The 25,267-nt window shown below is 47.4% G+C and overlaps 1 protein-coding gene across 20 annotated transcripts in view; it reads right to left on the bottom strand.

Moving 5' to 3' along the window:
* Positions 1–25,267, bottom strand: part of NAV2 (neuron navigator 2) — a 706,422-nt gene that overhangs the window by 112,394 nt on the left and 568,761 nt on the right. For 19 of the 20 annotated variants that reach the window (XR_011441179.1, XM_070274944.1, XM_070274945.1 and 16 more), the window contains one exon: positions 7,822–7,944. Coding sequence is in view for 19 of the 20 variants with exons in the window: in XM_070274944.1 (XP_070131045.1) it covers positions 7,822–7,944 (123 nt within the window). In the remaining variant the exon portion in view is untranslated. Of the gene's footprint in view, positions 1–7,821; positions 7,945–15,039; positions 15,721–25,267 lie in introns of those variants that run through there. The other variant, XM_023646544.2, reaches the window with a different exon arrangement.

The raw sequence follows: 25,267 nt of genomic DNA, 5'->3' as shown, positions 1-25,267 counted from the left end.
GAGGGCAGGGTTTTTGGAGTTGTTTGTTACACAGCACAAACTATCCTCTCCTGGCCAATGCAAAGACTTGCCCAGGTACCTGGATTAAAGCACATGATGGTGTTTATTGCCTGTCGCAGGGCGCAGGTGTAGTCAGATTCTGAGCTGGGGTTGGGCCTATGCTTTGGGTTGCTGGGGGAGTAAGCTCAGAATAAGGTGCCCCTTTGCCTTTTCTCTTTGGCCTCTCATTCTTGCTTTCATGTTGCTAAACGTCTTCTCATCCATACTTTGAACCACCATCAAGTCTACAAATTACCTTTAAACAACTACTGAAAACGAACCACTTTTGGAAAATGTACTTTGGGGGAGATTGTGCTCCTTGCTCCCCAACACACACACACACACACACACACACACACTATAACCTGGAACAAAGTTATGAAGTTAGGTGACATCAGGGAGTGGGAGAGTCTCATGGGGCCACTTATTGCCTTTTTCTCTTTTTTTTAAGTGAAAACACCGCCTGCACGAGAAGTGATACTCCGCAGACTATTCTTTCTCTTCTCTTTACTGCCTCTGGGAGAATTCCTTTGTGGCTTAAGGTGCAGATGGCTTGCTTCCTGTCAGCACCCCCCTGCTCAGCACAGGTGGCCCCTGCCCACCAATGCATTCCACAAGCAGCAGCTCTTACTTAAAAAGGAAGCCAGTGGTACCAGCAGAAAAGAGGCCCCTGGGAAAGGCCAATGCAATAATTATTACCCTGTTACCACGGAAATAGAGATTTGCCTCCAAGGCTCCTTTTAAGAGCTTGAAAATGAAAGAGACTTTCCCTCTCTCCTCCTTTGTTTCCCTCCCTATATGCAAGCAGGAGAAGAAAGTGGAAAGGGTGCAAAGGAAACGAGAGATCACCGTTGTTGGGTACCGAGCTAGAGGCATCGTCTTGTCCAAGAAAGTGAGTACAACCTTGAAGGCAGGACTGAGAAAACGCTCAGGGGCACCAGTGGGTATAATAGGCAGTTGTAAGGTAGTCAGGAGAGGCAAGAAGGAGAGAGAGAGACATCGACTGACTGACCCACACAAGGAAAGATGAAGACAAAAGCACAGGGGAGAAGTCAGGAAGGGAGGGGAAAGCAAGGCAAAGTGCATTTTCACTTAGGCCAGTAGAGAGCTCAATGCTGAATTACTGCTCAAACATGCAACCATGTAGGACCTTATGGTTAGTGCATGTGTATTCTCAATCTTCCCCATTTTCTACATGTCATATTCTAACTTACATTTCCCCCCTGTCCTAATGCTTCATTCCTTTAATCCACAATTGTTCTTTTATTATATGTAGTTATTCTAAGCCATTATAAAAAGAAGAGGGCTTAATTACCAATTAGTTAATTAAATATAAAGAAAAGGGAGCTGCAGAGGGGTGGAGCCCAGATTGCCCTGCACAGCTCGCAGGACCGCGGAATAACCCGAGTGTTCCTCCTTGTTTGGTTTTTACAAACCCCTTTCCCCCCCTGCACCTCGTGTGTGCCTCACAGTGGTCCCGAAAGATGCATGTGAACACCGTCCTCATTTTAGAGACAAAACCCCGAACTCGGGGAGTTGAGCAACTGGCCCGAGAGCGTGAGGACCAGCACCAGGGTCTCCCTACAGCAAACCCCACGTGTTCTCTCTCTTCCACAGCTGCCTTCTGAAATACAACGGAGCTGTCTCTATGAGCGCTGTTCTGAGGACCTTTCTGCAGTGATGGAAATGTTTTCTGCACCATCCGATGGGGAAGCATGAACCACATGGGACCTGGGAGCACTGGAAATATGGCTAGGGTGACGAGGGAATGGAGCTTTTAACATATGTTGATCTTATGTTTCCATGGCCATGTTTCGCTGGTGGCTCTGATGTTGGGTGGTACAGATCCACATTCTCTCATCCCACCACATGGAGGGAACTCCTCCTTACCTTCCTTGGCGACGGTGAGATTAGGAGCTCACAGTCCACAACAGACACAGAGGGAGACAGTGAGGGGAGGCAGGGATTTCTGGGGGGTCCTCCTCAACCACGGCCCAGCCATGGAGGCCTGCAGACCCCAGACTCTGGGAACAGAAACCCCAGCAATGCCTCAGGGACCACAGAGTGGTTAGCCAGAACCAGGAAAGAGAATTTTTCAAATGGGTGCAGGATCTCTGCAGATTCTGGGGGCCCTGGATTTCCTGGACCACTAAAGCGAAGCACGAGCCCTGGCCGGGATCTTGAAATCGTGGCCTCCTCCCGCAGCTAACAGCACAAGTTTGCAGCACTGTCAGAATTCACAAACAAGCATCTCCCCAGCTCCTCCCCCCTTGACAAGGAGGCCAAGGAGTAAACCAGCCCAGCTTTGAATAAGAAAGGGCCTTCTCCTCGAGGCTTGAGATCAATGATGGGATAAGAGCTAGGGAATGAAGAATCTCCGTAGGAGGGCTCCCTAAGCAGGCAGTGTGTTAGGTGGTTAGAGCATGGGGTGTGGGAGGCGTCTGGCAGGCCTAGGTCTCACTCCCAGCTTGGACACGTGTTTGGTGTGTGTAACCTTCAGCCCATTTACTGACCTTCTCTGTGCACCACTGTTCAAGTCCATGAAACTAGGATAACATCTCCCTCAAGGGTCAGGATTAGCGGTAAATGACAATGTCTATAAGGTGCCTGGCACAGTTCCTGGTATATAGCAATCCGTCAGGAAATGGCAACTATGATTGTCTTTATTACTTTCTGATAAGGGTTTGTATTAGTTTTCAATCGCTGCCATAACAAATTACCATAAACGTGGTGGGTAAAACTCACCAGAATGTCCTGTCTTACAGTTCTGCGAGGCACAAGTCTGACTTGGGTCTCATGGGCTGAAACCGTGGGCACTGCTACATTCCTTTCTGGAAGTCTAGGAGGGCGTCTGTTCCCCGACCTTTTCCCCTTTTTAGAGGCTGCCCCCTTCCTTGGCTGCATCCCTTCCTCCAACTTCAAAGCCAGCAAGGGCAGGTGGGGTCCCTGTCCCATCTCATCACTGTGCCCTCCTCTCCTGCCTGCCTCCTCCACCTGTGAGGACCCTGTGATCACACTGGGCCCACCTGGATAATCCAGGGTTTTCTCTCCATCTAAAGGTCAGCTGATAAGCAACCTTGATTTCTACTGGCCACATAGCATAACATATCCATAGGTTCTGGGAATTAGGTCATGGACATCTTTGGGGGGCCATTATTCTGCCTACCACAGGCTTGGAAGGGGGTGCTAAGGGAAGAGTCATTTCCATTTGTGCTCCCTCTCATGTGCATATCCCAGCAGGGGCTATGCCTAAGAAATAACTGGGCTGGGGACCTCGCACCGGGCAAGGGCTCCTACCAATTCCATTTGCTGGCTGGGGACCTCTGGCCTGGATTAAACTCCTCTCTTCAGGTCGGGCCTGAATCTGTGAATGCACTGCGTGGTGCCAGGAGGCCACCTTGTTCCACACAAATCACAAAGCCAAGCAGTGCCCCGGGCTCTCGGAGATCTTGTGACACTCCCGGCGAGGAAGGAAGGCAGGCTTGGCAGGCTGGTCAAATACCAGGTTGCATAGTTACGCCCTCACCCCGTGGGACTCCCAATTCAAGCTGAAACTAGGACGGCTCTGAGCACCGAGGTCAGGGCCCCAAATGCAGACAGTGGAGCGTGTGCAGTGACTCAGAATCTAAACTGAAAGTGCTGTCTCAACACCTAAGCCAGTTGGAGCTGGGAGGGCAACGAAAACCTTGAGACGAGGAGAGAAACAGCGTCTCCTTCCTGCTTGTTTTCTCGGCATGACGTCAGAGCGCGATTTTCACTTTGTTCAAGTCTCAGGCTGACGCCTCACCACAAGGCATTCGTTTTTTGCTATTTTTATCGCTACCTAAATTAATAAAAGCCACTGGAGTTCCACAAGAGTTCCAATGGTTTAGGGAAGTTGACAAGTAATTCTGAAGCCCTCCTCCTGATGACGTGCGCAGCGCACCTGCCTTCTGTCCTCCTCGCGCTCTCACTGACTCAGGACCCAGGATGCCGCGCAGGAGAAGCACTCAACTGCTGGCCACTTCGTGCTAAAGCAGAGGGGGACGACGGAGGGGCTGTGAGCACAGCGATGCTTTGCAGGGACAAAGAAAGGGACTGAAGGGGCTGGCCTCACAGCCTAGTTTTTAAGTTCGGTGTGCTCTGCTTTGCTAGCCTGAGTTTGGTTCCTGAGCGTGGACCCACACCATTTGTCAGCGGCCATGCTGTGGCAGCAACCCATATACAAAAGATACAAAAGAGAGGAAGAATGGCACAGATGTTAGCTGTTAGGGCAAATCTTCCTCAAGCCAAAAAAAAAAAGAGAGAGACTTGGGAGCAGAAACTTTCCCAGAGCTGAGCTTTAAGCGTTTGAAAGCACTCAACTCACTGGAATTCAAGAACTTTCGATGGGTTCTGAGGGGACAGCAGTGCACGGAGGAACTGTAGGACCTCCACAAACCACATGACTGTCTGTGAGCCCAGGCTCTTGGCCCTTCTTGTCATAGTGCTTCTCCCTCCCAGGCTGCCAGTTCAGAGAAGTCCATGCCAAAGCTCTATTTGTCTGTTATCTGGGGCCTATGACTTGTAAGAAGCCACCTCCATTTGTCCCTTTTGATCCTCCCTTCTCAGCCGGCTGGCTCTAGTTTGCTGGAAGTAGCCACTGATGACTATCAGGGAAAAGCTGGAGCCAGGGGTGGCAACCCTGGAGAGTGACAAGAGATCAAGGGCAGCCTCGGCATCTTGAATTTACTATCGTCATTTATTATTCTGAGAAGCCGGCTGGTGACACACGAGACGCACAAACTGACAGGGTCCCTATCTCCCAGGCTCTGAAGGTACACATTCCTATCAGTTACTTTTAATAACTCTGAAGATACCCCAGCCACGTCCTGTCGCGAACAGCCAAGGTCTGGTAGGTCAGCATCCTTTAGGCCCTACCCCCGAAGAGCTGCTCTCCCAGCTGCCCTGGGAGGTAATGACCCTCTGCTCGCATGGGGAGGCCACATGCCCTTCTGACGCCGGCTTCCCTTGGCTGAGGTCTGACTGGGTCTCACCTCTCAGTACTTTTCCGCTTCCTGTGTGGAACCCAGGTAGTATGCTCTTTGTGTGTGAGTCCTTAAGGACGGCCATCTTTTTATAAAGAACTTCCTGGAGGGGCCGGCCTGGTGGCGCAGTGGTTAAGTGCGCACTTTATGCTTCAGCGGCCCAGGGTTCGCCCGTTCGGATCCCGGGTGTGGACATGGCACCGCTTGGCAAGCCATGCTGTGGTAGGCGTCCCACATAGAAAGTAGGGGAAGATGGGCATAGATGTTAGCTCAGGGCCAGTCTTCCTCAGCAAAAAGAGGAGGATTGGCAGTAGTTAGCTCAGGGCTAATCTTACTCAAAAAAAAAATAAAATAAAAAGAGAACTTTCTGGAAATAGCTCTGCCACCTTCTCTTTTTAGGTTAAAAAGGAAGAATTCTGGAAAGGTGCTGGGTTCTTGGCATTTTTTCACTTGTCTAATTTAAATTATTTAAAGAACATATTTTCAATTACAGGGACAAGAACAGGATTACCTAACCTGTAGCCATTTGTATATTATCATTTTCTTTTAACTTACCTGCACACCATCTGTGATATTCTTCCTTGATATGTCACATTAAATTGTCTCAAGCCTACACTATCCTTACCCTCAGCAATATTGTAAAATCACGGGTTTGATGTGCTAGTAATAAGTTTTTTAAAATAAAAATGTAATTTTTGAAAAGAAATATTTTGCTGTCTACCATCTAAAATTATTTCCTATACTACTAATGTTAGCCTCCCACTTTGGGAAACACTCATCCAGAATATAGTTTTTGGAAGAGATTTACAAGAAGAACTTATAGAAACAAATCTACTGCCGTTTCAACTTAGCCAAAGATGAAGCATTAGTATGGTCTGTTTACAATAACTTCGGAGATGGAAGAAATTTAACATATTCCAGAACAATGCAAAATATCTCACTGCCTACAAGTCAAAACTTATATAAAATAGGAAATTTATAAGCATTATTAAATCCTATATTTTTTTCAAAAGCCACCTGAATTCTTTCTTTAAAAGCCTGTTAGCTATCCATTCAGTCTTAAATAGTCACAAGTGAGCATTTTTGTCTGGGGAGAACCAGAAGACACTGCCCTCCATTTGTTCCCACCATAGAGGCTGAACTGGAACAACACAAATGCTATCCATCTTTCCAGCTCCCACCCAAACCCTCCCCCTCCAAAAGCAGAAACAAGCTCAGCTGTGATCTATAATAATTCCATTAACCCTGCAAGGAAGCGTTAAATTAAACTGCCGAGCGCAGATTTTTCTTTGGCTACATGGGGAAATGTACCTTGTCAGTTCTGCATTTTATGCTAGTAGATTTACTAACCAACTACATGTTTACAGCAGAAGCCAAATGAGCAAAATAATTTGATAAATTGTGAAATCTCCAGTGGGGTGTTACGACCACTGATTTTTTTTTCTCCTGATAATATCTGCTTTAGAGATTTTAGTTAGAGTTTTAGCCTTAGAAAGAGCAGTTCTCAAATGGTTCATCTTTCTATGGAACTTTCAAACCAATACTTTAAAAAAAATTAATTACAGGAAAAAAGCTGACTTGAGCTGGCACTGTAGTGGCAAGCCTTTTGTCACTTCTGGCATAAATCACCGCCCTGGACTCTGAGAAGGATGTATTCAAGTCAGTGGCAGAGCCTGGGCCGGATCCCAAGTTCCTGACAATGAGTTCATTGCTCTTTACCAGCCCGAGCGTCCCAGCTTCCCTGAGAGAAGGTGAAGATTCCTCTTTGGCAAATTCCACTTCCCGGGGTAACCTCAGGGTCTGTCTCTTTAGCATCCTGCCCTGTTTCTCTGAAGCCAGAGAACTACAGAAGTCACTTAGCTCTTTGTGAAGAGTATGTCCTGCGAAGAGGACAGCAAGAAGCTGGACTTGGGCTACAAATATTTGGCTTTCTGACACATAAGGCTTAGCACCCAAAAAGTGTAGTGATTTCAGACCACTCCCATCTAATTCCACGTCTCATCAAGCCAGATGTAGCAAGAGGTCAAGTATGCAGAAAAATCCTTCAACAGTCAGATCATTAAAGGGTATTGGCATCTAGAAATACGGCACTTCAGAGCTGGAAGGGACCTTGGAAATCATACCGTCCAAGCCCCTTTTAATCGATTGCTCATGGTCATAGAAGCAGTGTGTGTCAGAGTAAGGACTAGAAACCTGGAGGCCAAGTAATCCTCTCTCTTTATTGTAGTGTTTTCTGAAACTTTCTCTGTCTCTGATGGTGGCAGCAGTGAAGACCTGTGAGTATAATGTCAACTGCTCAGCATGTGCCATGTAAACCTACCTCCTTCAGCCCTGCCTCCTATTGCCAGGCAGCAGGCGGCTACGGTGAAGCCTGCTCAGGCAAGGCCAGGAGAGCTCCCTTCCGTGCATCCCCAGGGACTCTGTACCAAGGTGCAGTACCTAGAAAGCCGGCTAACGGGAAGCAGAGCAGCTCCCTGGGGCCTGCTGAACTGATGAAGATGTAGCAGCAACAGTCAAAACAACAACAGAAACCACCCACGCCTGAACTCCCTCGTCCTGCTGTCAGAAGCACCCCCCTAAGCAGAAGCAGGACTCCAGAACTCTTGAGCAGCACCCCTGCCTGCTGTGCCGGCTCCTAACGGGGCACCGCTTCCAGGCCTCCCAACCTCGGCCTGGCTAAAGCAGTGCCCACCGCTCTCCACATCACCACCCTCAACCCTCAGGCCACGCTGGGATGACCTTTGCACCCGGCCAACCCCAAGCGGAGGGAGCTTACCTGTCAGCGTCTCCGAGGCCCAGGGAGGTATTTCTTTGCAGGGTCTCCCGCACCACAGCCATCCCATCTGGGAGCCGGTTCAGGCGGCGGGTGTAGAGGCCAAGTCCACCATCGGTCATGTACCTTTAAAAGGAGAAGAGCACGATGCACATGTGTGGCCGAAAGCAAGTCGCATGCAGTCTTGTCGTTCACAGCCAGACGCCCCGCGTGGCCATTACGTGCTCTGAGAGGTAGGAACGGAGGCTTTCCCGAGGCTCCGTCACTGATCACAGCCCAGGGGTAGCTCAGTCGCTGATTCAACCCAAAGAATCACCAGCTTGCTAGCAAAAATAGAACTCGGCTTAATTAACCCAAACTCACAGGAATCTATGAAGCAGAAGGGAACTAGTGAATAAAATTAACTGTCAGATGTACTCATGACATTCTTTTTAATGTCAGCCAGTACACGAGCAGGTGTCTCACCTAAGCAATGTGAATGGAACTGACAAGTCATTAGAAAATCATAGGGAAAAATATTACAGAACAGTGGAGGGAGTAGGCAAGCTTTTAAGAGAGGTGGAAAGAAAATACAGAGGATAGAAGAGCCACCTTCGTTATCACGCACAAGTAGCTTCTCCAGCCCTGGGTTTTTCCATCTACACTACGGAAATATCACAGTCTTTCCACATCACAAGGTGCACAAGAGAATCAGTGAGACTAGGAATATGAAAGTGCTCTGCAATTTGTATAAGACCCTATAGAAGGAAGACATGATTCGGGCTGTCATCATCTTCAAGTACCCACAACGGTGAATTTCACCTTCAATACTCATGTCTTTAAGGGGGTTGTCAGAAAACTCCCTGAGTAACACTAATTTACTCTTTTTCAGATCTCTTGGTGACGCCACAAAGCGATTTTCCGATGTAATCAGTTTTGTCCAGGGGAGGAGAAACTTCTGGAACTCTCAGGATAGATGGCTGACTGTCCACCAACCAGAGTGGTTTCTGAGAGCTTAGCCACCAGCAGGAGGTAGTTCAGGCTCAAAGCAGCTTCATCTCATCTACCATGGCTCCTTCAAAATACCCCATAAAGGAGACCACTCGTGTCCTTACTCCCATCTTCAGAGAACAGGAAGGCAAAGCAAAACTGGGGCAGGGAACTCGGATACCTCTCTTCCCCCATGGGCCCCAACAGAGAGACCTGTCAGGTATCTGAAAATGCAAGTGTCTTACATTTCAAGTCACGAACATGGAGTAAGAAGACCAGTGAGTGGTTATTTTCCTGCAACAGTCAGCTGAGCTACATCAAGGAATGTTTCACTGCATCTGGTATTTGAGCTTTAGAATCTACAGCGTAGATCCTGAGGGTTCCCAATCCTTGAGTTTCCTTGACTTCTTTGGGACCTTCTTGGGGTATACTCTTAAGAAAATGGAATTATAAGATGCTGTGGGAAAAAAAACCAAACTCAAACAGATAAAGAATCGGGGCTGGTCTCATGGCCGAGTGGTTAAGGTTGTGTGCTCAGCTTTGGCGGCCCAGGGTTTCACCAGTTCAGATCCTGGGTGTGGACATGGCACCGCTCATCAGGCCATGCTAAGGCGGCATCCCACACAGCACAACCAGAGGCACCCACAAGTGGAATACGCAACTATGTATGGGGGGTTTTGGGGAGAAGAAGAAGAAAGAAAGAAAGAAAAGAAGATTGGCAACAGATGTTAGCTCAGGTACCAATCTTAAAAAAAAAAAAAGATGAAGAAACTAATGCTTCCATCCAGCAAATGAAAAAAAAGTCACTCATAATGTTATCTTATTATCTTAACCACAATTTCATTTGGCCAGTTTTAGTCTATTCTTTCCTCCAATAACATATTTCTATTTTAATGTATTATGTAACATTTTGCTATTTTTTTATGTATTACAAAATACATGCAATTTTGTACCCCAATTTTTATTTCACATTCAAAGCATTTTTACTGATTAAAAAAAGATGCTGTGGCGGTCGCCCAGAACCAGTAAGTTCAAGTTAGTGGCAGAGAAGGAAGCTCTCGCTGGAGCCATCTTGGGTGAGAAGGAGCTTTCATATTGGTCAGACGAACGTCCCCTTAGGGCAGCTTCCAGGAGACCATTCTGAACTGAACTTCTCTGAGGTCCCCCACCCCCTAGTTATGACATTAATGATCACAGATGGATGCACAGCCAAGTAATGGGAAGTCTGCTGGAGTCAGTCAGACCAACTGTTTGAGGCTGTGCCAAGAAAACAGCAGAACAGACTGAATGTTTCACTCAACCACATCATTTTAAAAACAAAAAAGCACTCTGTGAATATACTAAAAACCACTGAATTTTACACTTTAAAATGGTGGATTTCATGGTATATGAATAGTATTTCAACTAAAAAAACCAGAAAAACAAATACAGTGATTACAGCTATAGTTATTATTTGCATAATTACTTTTTAATGCTCGTCTCCCATTCTTTACAGTAAGCTCCTTGAAGGCGAGGACTATTCTTATTTTGTTCAAATCTATATCCCATGTGCCTAACACATACTAAGTGCTTGTTAAATATTGTTTTTGTTCCGTGAACGAAGCCAAAGACACAGTCATAGGGTGGAGTTTAGCAAAAACTTTTTGGGATGACAATACAAATTACAAGTTTTCCTTCCTCTTAAGCATCAGCAGACTTGACATCTAAGACCCGTGGCAAGGCAAATTAAACCATCTGCCAACCCACCACCCATTCATCCATCCTCCCATCCAACAGATGTAGTGAGCCAGGGTCCAGCGGTGGGCTACACGTGTGCATCCTACAACTAGCACAAGGAGAAAAAAATCACCTACACCAAATGCAGTAACTTTGCCAGACTTTGCTGGAGTTTCTAGATCAAATGTCCTTTCAAGGAGAATTCAGTGGAAACTCTTCAAAACACAATCTGTTCCACTATTAAGCAAGGCAGTTAATTTTGATTTGGCAAAGTCTGCCCAGTCATATAGATAAACAGAAATTTTTCAACTGGGGAGATCTTGTCAAAGGACAAACAAACTAATTTTAGCATTCATTTCCCTGCTGGATTTTTATTGCTGGTGAAACAACACACACAGTTGGGCAATTACACACACCCAGGCATGTAGACGAGGCCCACACATACACAGCCCTGGCTTTCTGTGAAGGCCGGCGAGCAGAGCCTGATAAGCATGTCAGAGATGGAATGCTGACATGGGCTGCAGCCCACAGCCTGGTGACCCCCATGTGGAATGTGGTTTTGTCGAAAAATGACAACCAATAAAGGTGAGAGGGCCCTGGAGAGATGGATTGAATGTGCTAACATGGCTTGTCGACTGCTGCTGGGAATTCTGATTCTGTTTAGGGAGAGGGGAAGGGCAATGATAAATCAGGGTGCTCTGCCTTCTCAAACGCACCAGGAACTGACAGCCAGGGATGGAATGCAACTTATCTGACAATGATCCAGTTTCTTTGCAGATCTATTTCATTTACTCTGTGTGTGTGAGAGAGAGAGAGAGAGAGAGGGAGGGAGTAGGGATGAGTGGTTAGGAAAATGGGGAATTTCCATCTTCTTTCAGAGATTTGTAAACATGTATTCAATCATATATTTTTTATAATATTCTTCAAAACAAATTCTGTTGAATGTCATCTTTAGGGGAGAGAGAACAGCACTGGAGAGAGCTGTCACTAGAACCAGCCTCACACTCAAAACTCTAATTCAAAATATTTATTTCTAAGTCATTATCTACCAATTACAATAGTCTGCTTTACAAAAAGCTCCATATATATTTTAATAACTCTTCTAGTCTCAATGAAAAACATACATTTTTTTGTTCAACCCAAATTTGTATATGAATTGGCTACTGAATACATTAATACAGACTGCCTTAATCAAGTTAATCCCTTAGAAAGCACAATTTACAGAGGAAGCAGTCACTGGTGTGCTGATCTCAAACACCAGCCCTTGACCAGAGGGTTAAAAGGCTTGCGTTCTCAAAGCGCCAAGATCCGGAGGCTCTGGGAGGCAGGCACTGATGGCTGAGCCCCATTTTTGGGAGCGGTATCAGAGGCTCATGCTGGATGGAGATGCGGTGACCTGCCTGAAGTCGCAAGGAAAGGAACCAGCTGATCGAGGGACTGAATCCCTGAGCACCGGGGCCACACTTTCCTTGTCTTTGGGGCAATAAATAATTAGTGCTGGAGCCTAATGAGGTGCTGGTGACATCCTAATGTTCGCTTGGTGGGGTCCTGAGTAAGCTGCCAAACAACTGAACAATGTGCACATTATCCTCCCAAGTTCTGCACTGACAGGTGGAGGAGGCTCCACCTCCACCTCCACCTTCCGCAGCTTCCCCAGAGCCCCTGGAGGGAGAGAGTGGGAGCCTTTGCTAAAGAAACAGGGGGTCTGTGAGGTGTTTTTCTTTCTTTTCAAGACTGGGGCCCTGGAGTGGCCCATGAGCAGCAGGGTTAGGAACACAGCTCTGTTGTCAGAGAGACCTGGGTTCAAAGTCTCCTCTGCCCCTTGCCAGCTGAGGGACCCTGTCTGTGTCATTATTAATACCTCATGGTTTCTGATGCTAGCTGGGCACTGTACCAAGGCTGTCACATAAGTCATGATGTTTCCTCTTCAAAAGGATCTTATCAAGTATATTACTATCTTTTTCAGATGAGGAAAATGAAACTGAGGTCAAGACCACAATGCAGGTAGGATGGTTCAAATCCCAGCTTTGTCACTTTTTAGTGTAGTTTCCTTTGAGTCTCAGTTTCCTCACCTGCAAGACAGGTGACCCTCCAGATTAACCTCACATGTCTGTGCTGGGTTAAATGAGACTGTGCGGACAAAGCCCAGGGCCAGCACACCTGGGGCACGTAATTTATCAGCAGCTGTTACTATCAGCAGCAGCGCCGGCCCGTATCACAGAGCAGTGACTCTGCATTTCCTTCTTCCATTTCCTTTCCACAAATATCACACACCAGGCCCTGTGCCAGGCTGCAGTTACAGAGATGAAAAGACCTCGTCCCTGCCCTGGCAGAGCTTAACATCTACAAGGGACACAGACATCGAACAGATGACTCCACAAAAACACGAAGAGCAGTATTACAGATGGATGTATGACAGGCTCTGAGCACACAGGGGAAGGAGTCACAGAGGAGGGCCATTTAACCTGGCTCTTGAAGGGTGCATAGGAGTCTGCCAGTGAAAGGAGGAGGATCCATCCAGGCACATGGATAATGTGTACAAAAGCAGAGAGAAATGAGAGGAGGGTAAGTTACAAGAAGGGTAAGTAGTTCACTGTTGCTGGAGCATCAGTACAAAGACAGGAGCTGGACTGCACGGGGCCTGGGGCACAGTCAGGAAGGGCTTGCATGCCCGGTAGGGTTGACACACTTGTCTACAAGCCAGGGGAGCGACGGCAGTACCAAGCGAATGAGTAATGGGCTCTGGGTTCTGTTTCAAAGAGAACGCTGACTTGTCAATACTTCTGTCACTCAATACTCCATTTGTGGTAAGCACCTTCTCACTGATATTTCCTTCTATAGATTTTTCAGGACGCACCATTTGTCTGAATCCAATCTGAGTCATCCCAGACCTTCGGGGAATGACCAGACTTGTAGGGTAGACCTCACCATGCCTCCAGCCAAGAGAGGCCTGTGAGGGCAATATGCCTATTACAAGGAACTTTCTCAACAAAATAGGTACAGCCTATGTAACTGACACCAGCTGTGAAAAAGCTCTGGCATCTAATAGGACCTGTTCGAACAAATACGCCGGATTCTGAGTCCAACATTTAGTCAATGGAGTTCTTCTCCTTCTTTAACTGTAATGAGGCAACGATGTGGAACAAGAGAAACTGGCTTTGTGAGTCACCTTCTGAAGGAGGAAGCCTGGCTCCTCATTCTCAGATTCACAGTTCAACATGGCTGTATAAGTAACACAAACTGACTTTCAACTAAACTCAAAAGAAACCATCTTCTGTCAAGAACTGGGGGAGGCGAGAGGTGACAGGAAGTGAAAGTCGTATGTACTGACCTGACCCAGTTAGGTGCATTTCTAATAGAGCACCAACATAAACAAACAAACAAACAAAAACCCTCAAAAGCAAGACATGAAAGCAGTACAAACAGAAAAAAAAAAAAAATTCAAGTCTAGGCGATTCCTCTTCTTCAAAGACATCTCAACCTGTCTATAGTTTTTGGACACACTTTTGGTTTAAATGTGAACACAGCAAAGAAAAATGGAATAAAAGGATTATATACATAAAAACATTCCTTGCCAATATCAATATAAAACTATGAACATGTATGTCAACACATGCTCTGTTAAAAACAATGACGTGGGCTGATGAAAAGCTCTTGGAGTTGTGAGTTTCACTAACGTGTGTCTCTCAAGAACTTATGTTCTCCCAGTGCTCGTCTACCCCATGACACAGGGCATGACATTTGATCTCCAGTTTATTAGGATGTAAACTGAATTTCTGGTCAAACCTGTAAAGGATCCCCGTAGTTGAGGGCCTCTTAGAAGTCAGATGAATAAACTTCACTCTGGGTCACAGAAGGACAAACCCACAGGCTAGTCTAACAACGCTGTCTGAATCCTTTTGAAGAAAGGCGATCTTAATGAGAGAAAACAAGCCCCTGCATTTGACTTAAGAAGAAATCTGAAATGGGAAAATGTGTTTGGAAAAAACAGGATTTAATTTTTCAGTGCTAATTATAAAACTGCAGCCCTAAAATTTAGGCAAACACTTAAAATTTTACTAAGGAAACACTTGGAAACCACTTTTCCCTCAGAGTTTTTAGGCACAAAAGCTGAGGCAAATATGGTCTGTTTCATTTACCACCCCACCCCCACCTGCACGTCCAGTGACAAGTGCAGGGACGTATCAGAGTGGTCTCATTCCCTAACTCACAGCAGATCCTTAATATTTTAAAATTAAATAAAGGTGAGTTCCAAACAAAGAACACGGGCTGCTGCTTCTCCCTGGTGGGTCAGCCCAAATAGACCCATAGTGAGACAAAACCAACAGCAGGCTTTGGAGAGAAAGACTAAGGTGAGAATGTCTTTCTGAGTTAGGTTTCCCCGTAATAAAAGGAGTTTAAGTGTAGATAACCCGGACTAGACAACACAAATAATCAGGAAACATTTCTTTGGTTTTCATGTCTTTTGGGGAACTCCTCCAATGACTCTGCTTGCAGAGGGGAGATGTGACCCAGAGAACCCCACCAGGCTCCTACCTTCTGCTGGACACAGGGCAGGGGCAGCTCTCAGCACCGTTGCCCACCATGGACTAGGACCACCGGCTCCTCAGGACATCACCAAGCTGGCATCTTGCTCTTTTGAGGAGGACGTGGGAGTTCAATTTTCATCTCTAGCAAAGTCTTCCCTTATTTCCCTCAGGAGCAGCCACCTGAGGCCGCACCATGAGCCGCCTTGGCTCAGAGCACGACCATGACAAACAGACATCAATGCAGGAAAGTTGCTTCAATGGCCATGAGTCACCAACCGCTCCAGGGGTACCAGCCTTTTCCCTGGCCGTTCTGCATTTCACCGAGTCCTGGCTGTGAAGCGAGCCAGAAGCCTGGGAAAACCCGGCTTGGTTCTCTGATTCTGGTGTGGCAGGAAGTCAAGGCTGCTGCAGAAGTGAAGAGGGCTCAGGTCTGGAGCCTCCTCTGGCTAGCCTAGTCACCAGAGACGCCTCCCTGGGGAGCACTACAAAGACGTTGCTAAGCTAGTCAGACAAGAGCTCAGCTCCAGCAGGCCATGGGGACAGAGGCAGCAGCAGGAAAAGGCAGGCCTGAGTAAAGGAGAAGTCAAAGGGTCCCAGGGGCCCCCTTTAAGCCTCCCTGGGGGAAACTGGTGCCACAGACTCCATTTCCTAAAGCTAGGTGCTGCAAAGCTGCTTGAAGAGAACAGACGGCACACCGCGGGGTCACTGCAACAAAACTCGGCACATGCCTCGCCCTCTACCTGCCACTCAAAATATGGGCGATGGACTAGCAGCTTCAGCATCATCACCTGGCAACTTTCAGAACTACGTTACCCCAGACCTCCTGGATCAGCCTCTGAGGCTCAGCAAGGTCCCCAGGAGGCTCTAGCGCACATTAAAGAAAGGGAAGCACTGGTCTCGGGCAGCGGTCTGTGCCGAGGGGGACATAAGATGACCCGTGGGGGTGAAAACTAAAGGGCTTCTGTTTATATTTCTTATCATGTCCCTTTTGATTCCCAAGTTTTGTGGAGGTTTTATAGTGTACAACAATATTTCAGTAACGTGGCATACTTATGTTTAAAACACAAATATAACGTCTAATGGAGGACTAAGTTGTTTTTTACACAACCAAAACCAGTTTAGAGATGACTGTCTAAATTGGAAATTCTTCTTAGCTTGTGGATCCCTTTGAAAAACAGGCGAAAGCTATGGACCTCATCTCACGTATGTGCAAAATGTGCATCCTGTGTGAGTCGGCTCCCAGGGCCCCCTCGCAGGCCCCATGTGAGCGCCCCATGGCTGAGTCGGGGCAGAGGTGGACCCTGGCTGCGTTGGTCCCTTCCTCGTACTCTGGAACAGATTCCACACAGCAGGGCTTCTGCTTGTGTTGCTATACACTGACTCCGAAGCGGCACGTGGCATTGCTGTAGCTCTCATGTCACTCTGAATTTCAAGCATACACACTCCATCTTGCCACTGCTTTGGGTTTGGGCTTGCCCTCACCAAACTCCTAGCAGAGGAGTGGTTGATCCACTGGGAAACTTCCTGTGTGGTGATGAAGCACACTGCCGAGGTCCTCGTGTCTTTTGCAAGATGCAATGCGAATTCTCACAAGTTCAACGAAATTCCGTGTAGCATCGATTTCCAGAGCATTTTGGTTTAGCTTACTTTAGGATCTATATACATATAAATGCCACAAGTATTTTAATTTAAAAAATCCAGAATTTGGCTAACAAAATACACACTTAGTCACACGGAGAGCCAAGGATTATAACAATAGTGGATTATCACTGCTATTGAAATAAATACACAGACGTAAAATTTTCATTATAATCCATAACTACGCTGGTTTCAAACGGGAGCTGGCAAGGCACCCTTCTGAAGAAAGGCCGCACGTTTTGGAAACTTGATAGTCCCCATGTCTGGAATCTGGTCTGGCCTGAATTCTCTTTATTGTGGTTCAACTGTCAGTGTGGTATTGCAGCAACTATTTCTAGCATTAGCAGGAAGCTTTTTGTCCACCTACTGAAAGATGAAACACACTCTAACACACAGGAGACAGTGCTCTAGACAGAGCCCCCTTAAGCTCCTTCTTGGAATGAAACAGATGGTGAGAGAAGATCGACTGATGTCCAGGAATTCTCAAACCTGACTCATCTGGGGAACCTGAGAAAAAAATGCAGATTCCAAGGCACCAGCTTCATAGATGCAGAATGTCATTAGTGGGGCCCAAACCCCTGAATTTTTAAATAGACCCTTTTTTTGAGCATTTTGAGGTTTATGGAGAAATTGCCCAGAAAGCAGAGTTCCCATATACCCCTCTCCCCAGCCACCAGTTTCCCCTTTTATTAACACCTTGCATTACACCTTTGTTACAACTGATGAACCAATATTGATACATTATTATTATTAGATACTACTAATTATTTGATAACTACCATTATTAATTATTATTAATAATATTGTTAATAATATTGATATATTACCCGGCCCTGGTGGTCTAGTGGTTAAGATGTGGCATACTTACCGCTGCGGCCTGGGCTCATCTCCTGGTCAGGGAACCACACCACCTGTCTGTTGTTTGTCACACTGTGGTGGCTGCATGTTGCTGTGATGCTGAAAGCTATGCCCCCGGTATTTCACATACCAGCAGGGTCACCCATGGTGGACAGGTTTCAGCAGAGCTTCCAGACTAGACAGACTAGGAAGAAGGACCTGGCCACCTCCTTCCAAGAAAATTGGCCATGAAAACCCTACGAATAGTAGCGAAGCACCGTCTGACACAGTGTGGGAAGGTGAGAGGATGGTGCAAAAAGACCAGCAGGGTTCTGCTCTGCAGTATACAGGGGCGCTAGGAGTTGGAATCGACTGGATGGCACTAACAAATTGATACATTATTATTAATCCGAGTCCACAGTTTACATTAGGGTTCACTCTGTGTTGTGTAGCTCTAGGGGTTCTGATAAACTAAGCATAAAGTTATGTATTGTGGGGACCTGAAATTGGCCACCCCAAGATATGTCTCTTTGGCATCAGGATTATTTGAGGCTCATTGCTTTTGATAAACTGGGACAGGCAAGGAGGCTCTGAGGAATGGAACTTGCCCTTTGTTAGGACACATTTACGTTTGTAAGGTAAATCTCTATCTGTAAAAGGTGCCTCCCTCTCTGTACCAGGAAGAAGAAAGGTGATGACCTTCTCTCTAAAAACTCTTACTTAATCAATACCAAAGGCAAGGACTTAAATCTGCATTTTATTGTGCTTCTCTGGTAACTTCCTATAACTGACTTCCCTCCCCCTCCCAACGTTGGTGTCTCCTTAAAGATTAAGCATCTTTCTTTGGGCTGGGAACCCATTGCAGCGCTCATCTGTGACCCCGCCCCCCCCAGCCCGAGGCAACACACCTGCCACCCTGCGGCACTCACTGAGACAGCAGAACTATCTGCCTCCATCAAGCGCTGTGCTGACAGAGTGGCCTCATGACTGTTGTAAAAGGGACATTTCAATCACATGTGAAACACCCTGTTTGGGGGTATATAACAACTGTGTGCACCCCACTTCTTCGGTGCCCTTTCTTCCTTCGGGAAGAAAGGCCCCGGGACATGGTTCCTCATAAAGTTTTGTTTAATCTTCTCTTGCTATTCTGTCTCATGTGAATTTAATTCGTTCTCCGGCCAGACGAACCCACATTTGGGGAGAGGAAATGTCCTCCTCCCCTACAGTATCCACCATCAAAGTATCATACAGATACAGTTTTACTGCCCTAAAAATGCCCTGTCCTCCTCCTATTCACCCCTTCCCCCAAACCTGCATTTTTAAAACATGTAAGTAATTTACTTGCAGGGAGAAACGCCGCCTTAAATCCTGAGACCTGGATGGAAGACCTGTGAGCTGGACTGGCTTCACTTTCCCTAAGAGTTAAAGAGGCACCATAACGTGACTACAGTGTAACAGTACTTTAAATTTCAAATCCTCATAATAACTAGTCTTGGCCCCCCATTAAGGGGACAATGTGCACATTAATAGTGCCTGATCACTGTTCTTAACAAGCCTGAACAGGCTTGATAAGAGTTGTTAGAACGCCAAGCTTCTTCTAAAATATCAGTGAACTCATGGTCTCGGACTTAAAGGCCCACCAGCCTCAGAACAGTCAACCGTGGAAGCCTGGACCGAGAGGGGACATGAGTGGGCAGTGCCAGGGCGCTGAGGGCAATGTGTGGTGGCCCAGCAGGGGCGTCATAACGAGACGCATTTACCTTGGAAAAGCCTTCCACTTTGTCAGGAGAACCCTTCCTCCCAGACACTCCAGATGCTAAGACACACTGCCTATCTCCAGATGCTGCCACCCCTCATTGTGCCTGGGACTTCTGACACGGGTCCCCACGCCCAAACTGCTCCACAAAACAAGCTCACTTTTCACATCAGGTCAGCGGAACGGATGTGTTCAGGATTGCGTGTTCCCTCCCGAAGATGACAAGACCCCACTAGGGGTGGGAACCAGACACCCGGGGTCTCTTTCTCTTCTAGTGTCACACCCTTAGGTAATAACCATGGTCACTATCAAACCGGGGAGAAGCCAGCTGGTGCTCTGGTTTAGGTTTGTGCGAGTCTCCCCTTGTCTTCTCTGGGCAGCAGCTGAGAGAAAGGTCAAGGTGAGCTAAGAACAGCTGGAGTGAGAACGGGATGAACTTGTAACTGGGAGACAACCCCTTCCACAGACCTGGGCACAAAGCAGGCCTTGGGAGCGGCACCTGACCTCAGCAAAGATTTCTGGAAGCAGCTGGGCAGTGTGCAGGAAGGGCTGCACCAGAGCCATAGAGGTGGTCCATGTTTTGAGGTGGTGTCGTTCGTTCAATAACCATTTATGCAGCCCCTACCGTGAGGCAGGCACTGGCCTGGGTGCTTGGGGATACAAGACTCGGACTCAGTACTTGACCCTGAGAGGCTTCATGGCCAGGTGAGGGAAACAGACATGTAGATGTCTGCATGGGGCTCAGCAAGGGCCAGGGCAGGAGAGGGCCCAGAAGAGATGGCTTAGAGGAAGGAACCCTCGAGTGGCATCTTGAAGAATGAGAAAGTGTCTGCCAGGCAGCCTTGGGTTGGAGCAAGGAAATTAGACAGTTCAACAACACACATGCGCTACCACAAAGGATCAAAAATGTACAATGAATTCCCTGTGTGGTCTTAGATGCTGAATCTCTCCTAGGTAACATTTCCATGAACAAAATCATTATTCTAGGCACCCATTCTAAGTGGGATCCGATAAATGTATTACCAACACAAAGAAAAACATCTATAGGCCTCTGGCCTTCAAGCACAGGGATTAAGCCAAAATTGGGTGACTGCGGGATGCTCAAATTGCCTGCCACTAAATCCAGCAAGACCAGTAGACACGACAGCCAACACACAGATGCCTGACCCTGTTCACGTTCCCAGGTGCTCACGTGCACTGGGTCACCTTCACCAATGGGCCCCAGGCAGCCTGGAATGCTGGTTCTCAGGGAGTGGGCCCATCTCTGGCGTGGGGCAGGAGTTTGAAAAAGCATGTTCGATGTTATAAATTTGCCTTTTTAAACAAACAAACAAAGAGGCCCAGTGTTTTTATAATGTGTTCGATAGATAAAATTTGACAAAATTTTGGTTGGTTGAATTACTAAAGATACAGTAATTCTCAAAAGTCACACTGTTCTCACCCTCACTACACTTCCCCCCATCCAGAGTGTGATGTCTTTATGTGAAGTGGAAAGGGGGATGAGATTAAAAAACAAGTTTGAAAAAATACTCGGTTAAAATACACGACGATAAGAACCAGCCACTTTGCTTCTGGAGATCTCAGATTTGGAACGACTGAAGTCCCCGCCTCCATATCAAGGGAGACTGTCCAAAAATGTGCTGTGCATCCACAAAAGTGGCAGAGGATATATCCACAAGGAGGGAACAGGCTGTGGCGGAGAGAGCACAGACGGGGTCTGTCTGTGCCCTGAGACACGAGAGGTGGGTCTCACGGCTGCCTCTTTGGGGTCCTTTCCCCATCCCCCAAAAACCTACCCTGCATAATCCTGGTAAAATAGGCCATGGTAGAAATTCTTAAAATCTTAAAAAATGAAACAAAATCCTAAAGTGGAAAGGCATCTTATGCAAACCAAGGGCCACTGGAAGAGAGAAGAACCAGCCCAGCCTCCAGCTGGACACACCCCAAGTCAGGCCCGGTCCCTTGCAGGTGAGCCGCAGAAACACGCTCTTTTCCACTAAGGCTGGAAAAAGCACGTGCCTGTGGGTCCAACACGGCACAACTCCAAAATGCAGATGATGTGATGTGTTCCTCAGTGGCTGAAACTCCACGCTGACTGCCACGCTGACGTGCGGGTCCTCACTCCGCCGCGCTCTGCTGCGTCTAGTACGCCAGCGGTGAACCACATGCTGCCTTTTAAGATCCTCTCCCCAACCTCCCTCTTAGGACACCAGACTGAAGAGACTGTACCTCTAAAACCGCACCTTGAATGCAACTGAGCATTAAGAAAAACATCAATCATACGCAGGCTCACGGAACTGCAGAATATTAGATGGGGGCGGCGGAGTGAGATTTCATAGATTATTTGGTCTAATGACTTTTCAGATGCACAACTGAGACCCAGAGAGTTTAAGTGATTTGCCCGAGGAAACACAACTAGGGAGTAGCCACTGATATGTTCATTTTAATACGTTTTTGTGTTCAATAAATTTATTGTGTTCAATAAATCTGTCTTTTATATAAAACTGAAGCTAGGCTCCTTTCTTTTACATTTTATTATGACTGTTTACTTATCTATCTCCCTGTGCTCCAGCCTCTCACCCAACAGGTTCAACAAAGGTAGGAGCAGTGTTATTATTTTAGGACCAGCATTTTTGCTTCAGCATCCCTGAGTCCTAGTACTGTGCCTGGAACGCTTGAGATAAGGGTCTAAGAAACGTTCTCGGGGGACTGAATGAAAGGACGAATAACAACCAAGAATTAAATTGCTTTTATGTATAAGGTATGTGTTAAACATTTGGGGAATACAAGAAGAATTGAGACATCCTTGCATCTATTTAGAAATGAGTCAAATACTATTAATAGAAGGTTCTGTTATCTAAAGGCTCCAAGGAAGACTTCCGGGAAGACGAGGGCCTCCCAGGCAGTGGACACTGGTAAGAGAAGCTTGGAGGGAAGAGCCACAGGTCCCGTTCAAGGGACAGCACGGCTTGAGCAGTCCACCGCATAGGCAACAATGTCAGCGCCACACTCTGTGGCATCCTGGACCTGAGCTGAAGGCAGGCTGTTGCCCATGGCTAAATTCCCCATTGTCCAGGATTCTTTAAAAAGGAGTAACAAGTGAAGGCAAAACTGTTTGAAAGGCAAAAACTGTGTTCCCCCCTAGAATCTCCGCATGTACGGGCCTGGACGGTGCCACAGGCATGTCCACAAGAGGGACAGAGGGACAGGTGCAGCACAAGTTGTGCTGACGAGTATGTCTCTCCCTAGCAAGGTGGCTGCGGAGCTCTCGCAGTAACTTGGATACAAGCACCCAGAAGCCAAGGGGCCCAGCACCCAGGTAAATGGCCAGAGAAGGAGCTGCACAGGGTGTCATGTACTGGGAGTGGCAGGGGGGCCCCAGCTGCAACTGGAAGGCTCCGGCAAGCAGGGCAGGCTAAGAGGGAGCTGAAACACAGGCCGGTGACCTCCAGCGCAGGGATCAAGCAAAAGCTGGCTGCCTACAGGATGCTCAAATTACCTCCCACCAGTGCAGTGGGAACGTAGTCATAACAGCTGTCTGGTGTGGCACAGACAAAAGAACAGGGTCTCTGACTTCTTTTCTCACTCTTCAACTTATTCAGATGCTTCCACTTTCACAAGAGTGGGAGACAGATCAGCTGAAGTGGTCATTCAAACGGCGCTGGGCCAGGCTGAATCCCCTAGACCCTGCATAGTCAGAGTGAGCGTACTCAATATTAGGACATTTTTACGCTTTAAACATCTATTGTTTTCTTCATACAACCTATAGAGCGTAACTTTCACTAACATCTTGGCTGGCATGCAGACCCTGAGCTTACAGTGACTCTGGACAGCCACAGTCCGCTCTGCCTCCAGACTCCTGTACCTTCCAGGCCAGCGGGAGAAGATACGCACAAGTTTTGCGTTTATTAGAAGGGGTGCGGGTGAGAACATTTTCAGAAGAAACTACCTTGGTGCCCGGCTACCACCCCCAGGCTGGCATGACCTGTGGAAACCTGGCTGTCCAAGAGCCCTCCTGTGGACACAACGCCCAGCTCTGCTCCATCTGTAACAGAACCTCAGTGCGCCCAGGGGACCCTGGGCACCCTCCATCCTACCTGGAAGAACTTTTACAGATCCTCTTTCCCAGCTTCTCACCTCAAGCAGGAATCCCTTCTGCACCACACAGACACAGTTTTCCAGATCCTGCTTGATTACCCTCAGGTACACAAGGCTCATGTCCTTGCAAAGGAGTCCAGCCCTTTTTTTGTTTTTTAATGAAATCACGTGTGTTGGGAGTATAGTTTTCTGTTTTTTGTTTTTTAGGTATGCTTTTTTTTTGGTGAGGAAGATTGGCCCTGAGCTAACATCTGTTGCCAGTTTTCTTCCTTTATTTTTTCCCTCCCCAAAGCCCCAGCACATAGTTGTATATCCTACTTTTAAGTCCTTCTAGTTCTTCTATGTGGGACACCACCACAGCAGGACATCATGAGTGGTGTGTGTAGGTCTGTGCCCAGGATCCGAACAGGCAGATCCTGGGTTGCCAAAGCAGAGTATGCAAATTTAACCACTACGCCACCGGGCTGGCCCCCCAGCGCACTTTTTGACAGATCTAATTTTCAGCACATTTTCCTTCAATTGATTCACAGTCACCTTGGTGTTTAGGAAATGAAGAATGCCGTCTAACTCCCGCTGACGGTCAAAGTTTGGTCCTCTGGAACCTCCTGCTCTCCGACGTATTTTCCAGGCCAAGCAGATCTCGTTTCCACAAACATTTCTATTACGTTTTGGACCCTTTGCCTCCCCTGTTATCCCCCTTAAACAAGCCTCTGCCTGACTCTACATCCCTTAAAACCGGGCACAAGAACAAAACAGACATTGTCTCCTGAGCGAGCAGACAGGCTGTTGCTTCCCACATTATTACTCTATTAAGCCAGTTGAAGGTTAGGATTTACAGAGCTCTCTAAAACCTAGAAAAATCTTTGGGTCTCAGAGCGTAAAACCCAGCAGGTGGCAGCACCAAAAGGGAAGAGGCTTGGATCTGGACTGCTGAGTCCGAGCTTCCAGAAAGTGGCTGCGCCCTCTAGTTGCCGTGTGCCCTTGGACAAGGGATGTCTCTCACCCTCAATTTCCACATCTGTAAAACTGGCACAACAATGTTATTTCTCTAAGAATTCAATGAGATGATACCTGGAAAGCACCTGTCACGTGAAAAGTCCTCAACAAACGCTGGCTGCCATGGTTACCGTTAACAGCAGCAGCACCATTCCCACGACCCCCTTGCTCTCTCCTGTCACTCCACACACACCGCTGAGCATATCCAGCAGGTCTGGCAGAAGCAGTAGAAATGCAGGAGTAAGACTTCACAATCCCTCTGTGTGAGGACATCCTGCTCTAGAAGACGGACGGTTATGCAGACAGACAACGGCAGAAGGAGCCGAAGCCACCTGGGAGGCATTCCTAGGTGTTTGGGGATCCAGAGGAGGGAGGCTCAGTATCTGCTGGGGCTGCCCGGGAAGGCTTCTTAGCTTCAGCAGACTCGAACAGGACTGTGGCAGGTGGGCAGCAATGGAGTGGGGAGGGGTTTACAGACAGAGAGCACAGACATGTGTAAAGGCACAGAGGTGTAAGAGCATGGTATCCATATGAAAGATAAGGTCAGTGGTCCAGAGTGGCAGGACCAGGATGCAAAAAGGGAGGGAGCGGGCAGTGAGGGGCTGGAGGAGATGAAAAGAAATGAGGCCAGGCGGGAAAATCACTCATTAGCTCTCAGAATGTAAAGGAGGGCCTACTATGTGCCAGGCACAGGAGAGCTGTGGTAAGACAGACAAGGTCTGTGCCTCACAGGGCTTATGCTCCAGCGGCAGGACCCGGAGGGCCTTGTACGTCATGCTGCGAGGACAGGGGGTGGGATGTGGCAGACTGTATTTTTCAAAGATGACCATGACAACATCTCCCATCCCACATGCTCTTCTTCAAGGTGACCTTGTCGCCCTCCCACTAAGAGGTGGGGTCCACGTTCCCT

The sequence above is a fragment of the Equus caballus genome, chromosome 7 (genome assembly GCF_041296265.1).
Source record: "Equus caballus isolate H_3958 breed thoroughbred chromosome 7, TB-T2T, whole genome shotgun sequence".
NCBI classification, from domain to species: Eukaryota; Metazoa; Chordata; class Mammalia; order Perissodactyla; family Equidae; genus Equus; species Equus caballus.
Note: the sequence above shows the minus strand (reverse complement) of the source record. Positions and strands in the feature narration are given on the sequence as shown.